The sequence below is a fragment of the Penaeus monodon genome, chromosome 33 (genome assembly GCF_015228065.2).
Source record: "Penaeus monodon isolate SGIC_2016 chromosome 33, NSTDA_Pmon_1, whole genome shotgun sequence".
NCBI lineage: Eukaryota > Metazoa > Arthropoda > Malacostraca > Decapoda > Penaeidae > Penaeus > Penaeus monodon.
Genome location: NC_051418.1, coordinates 23,688,460 through 23,688,780, shown reverse-complemented (window position 1 = coordinate 23,688,780; position 321 = coordinate 23,688,460). Strand labels below are relative to the sequence as shown.

The 321-nt window shown below is 44.2% G+C and overlaps 1 protein-coding gene across 1 annotated transcript in view; it reads left to right on the top strand.

Moving 5' to 3' along the window:
* Nucleotides 1–190: 190 nt before the first annotated feature.
* LOC119594172 overlaps nucleotides 191–321 on the top strand; it is a gene marked incomplete in the record, with an annotated part of 1,065 nt that continues 934 nt past the window's right edge. Inside the window, 1 exon segment of the mRNA XM_037943243.1 lies at nucleotides 191–285. Coding sequence (XP_037799171.1) covers nucleotides 259–285 — 27 coding nt within the window.

Below are 321 nucleotides of genomic sequence, written 5' to 3'. Positions count from 1 at the left end.
ATTCTTAAGAAATAGAAGGTCACCGATTGTTGCAACATGGCGATCCTGCCAAACGTCATATGGTGACGAAACATGTATCAGCTGGGGGCCTTGCATGTGCAATCATACCCACACGAGAAAACGCACTTACACACGCACACGGACACGCTATTAAACATGGGCGGAGATAAATATTGTAGCTAGAAACCCGGGCGACAGATTGAACAAGACTCTTACGGACCAAAGACCTATTTTAAACGGTTTCGCTTTTCAGATAAAATGATCATTTCGGTTGCCTTTATTGGTTTGATGTTGGTAAGTCGGAGGTGGCAGATACATGCT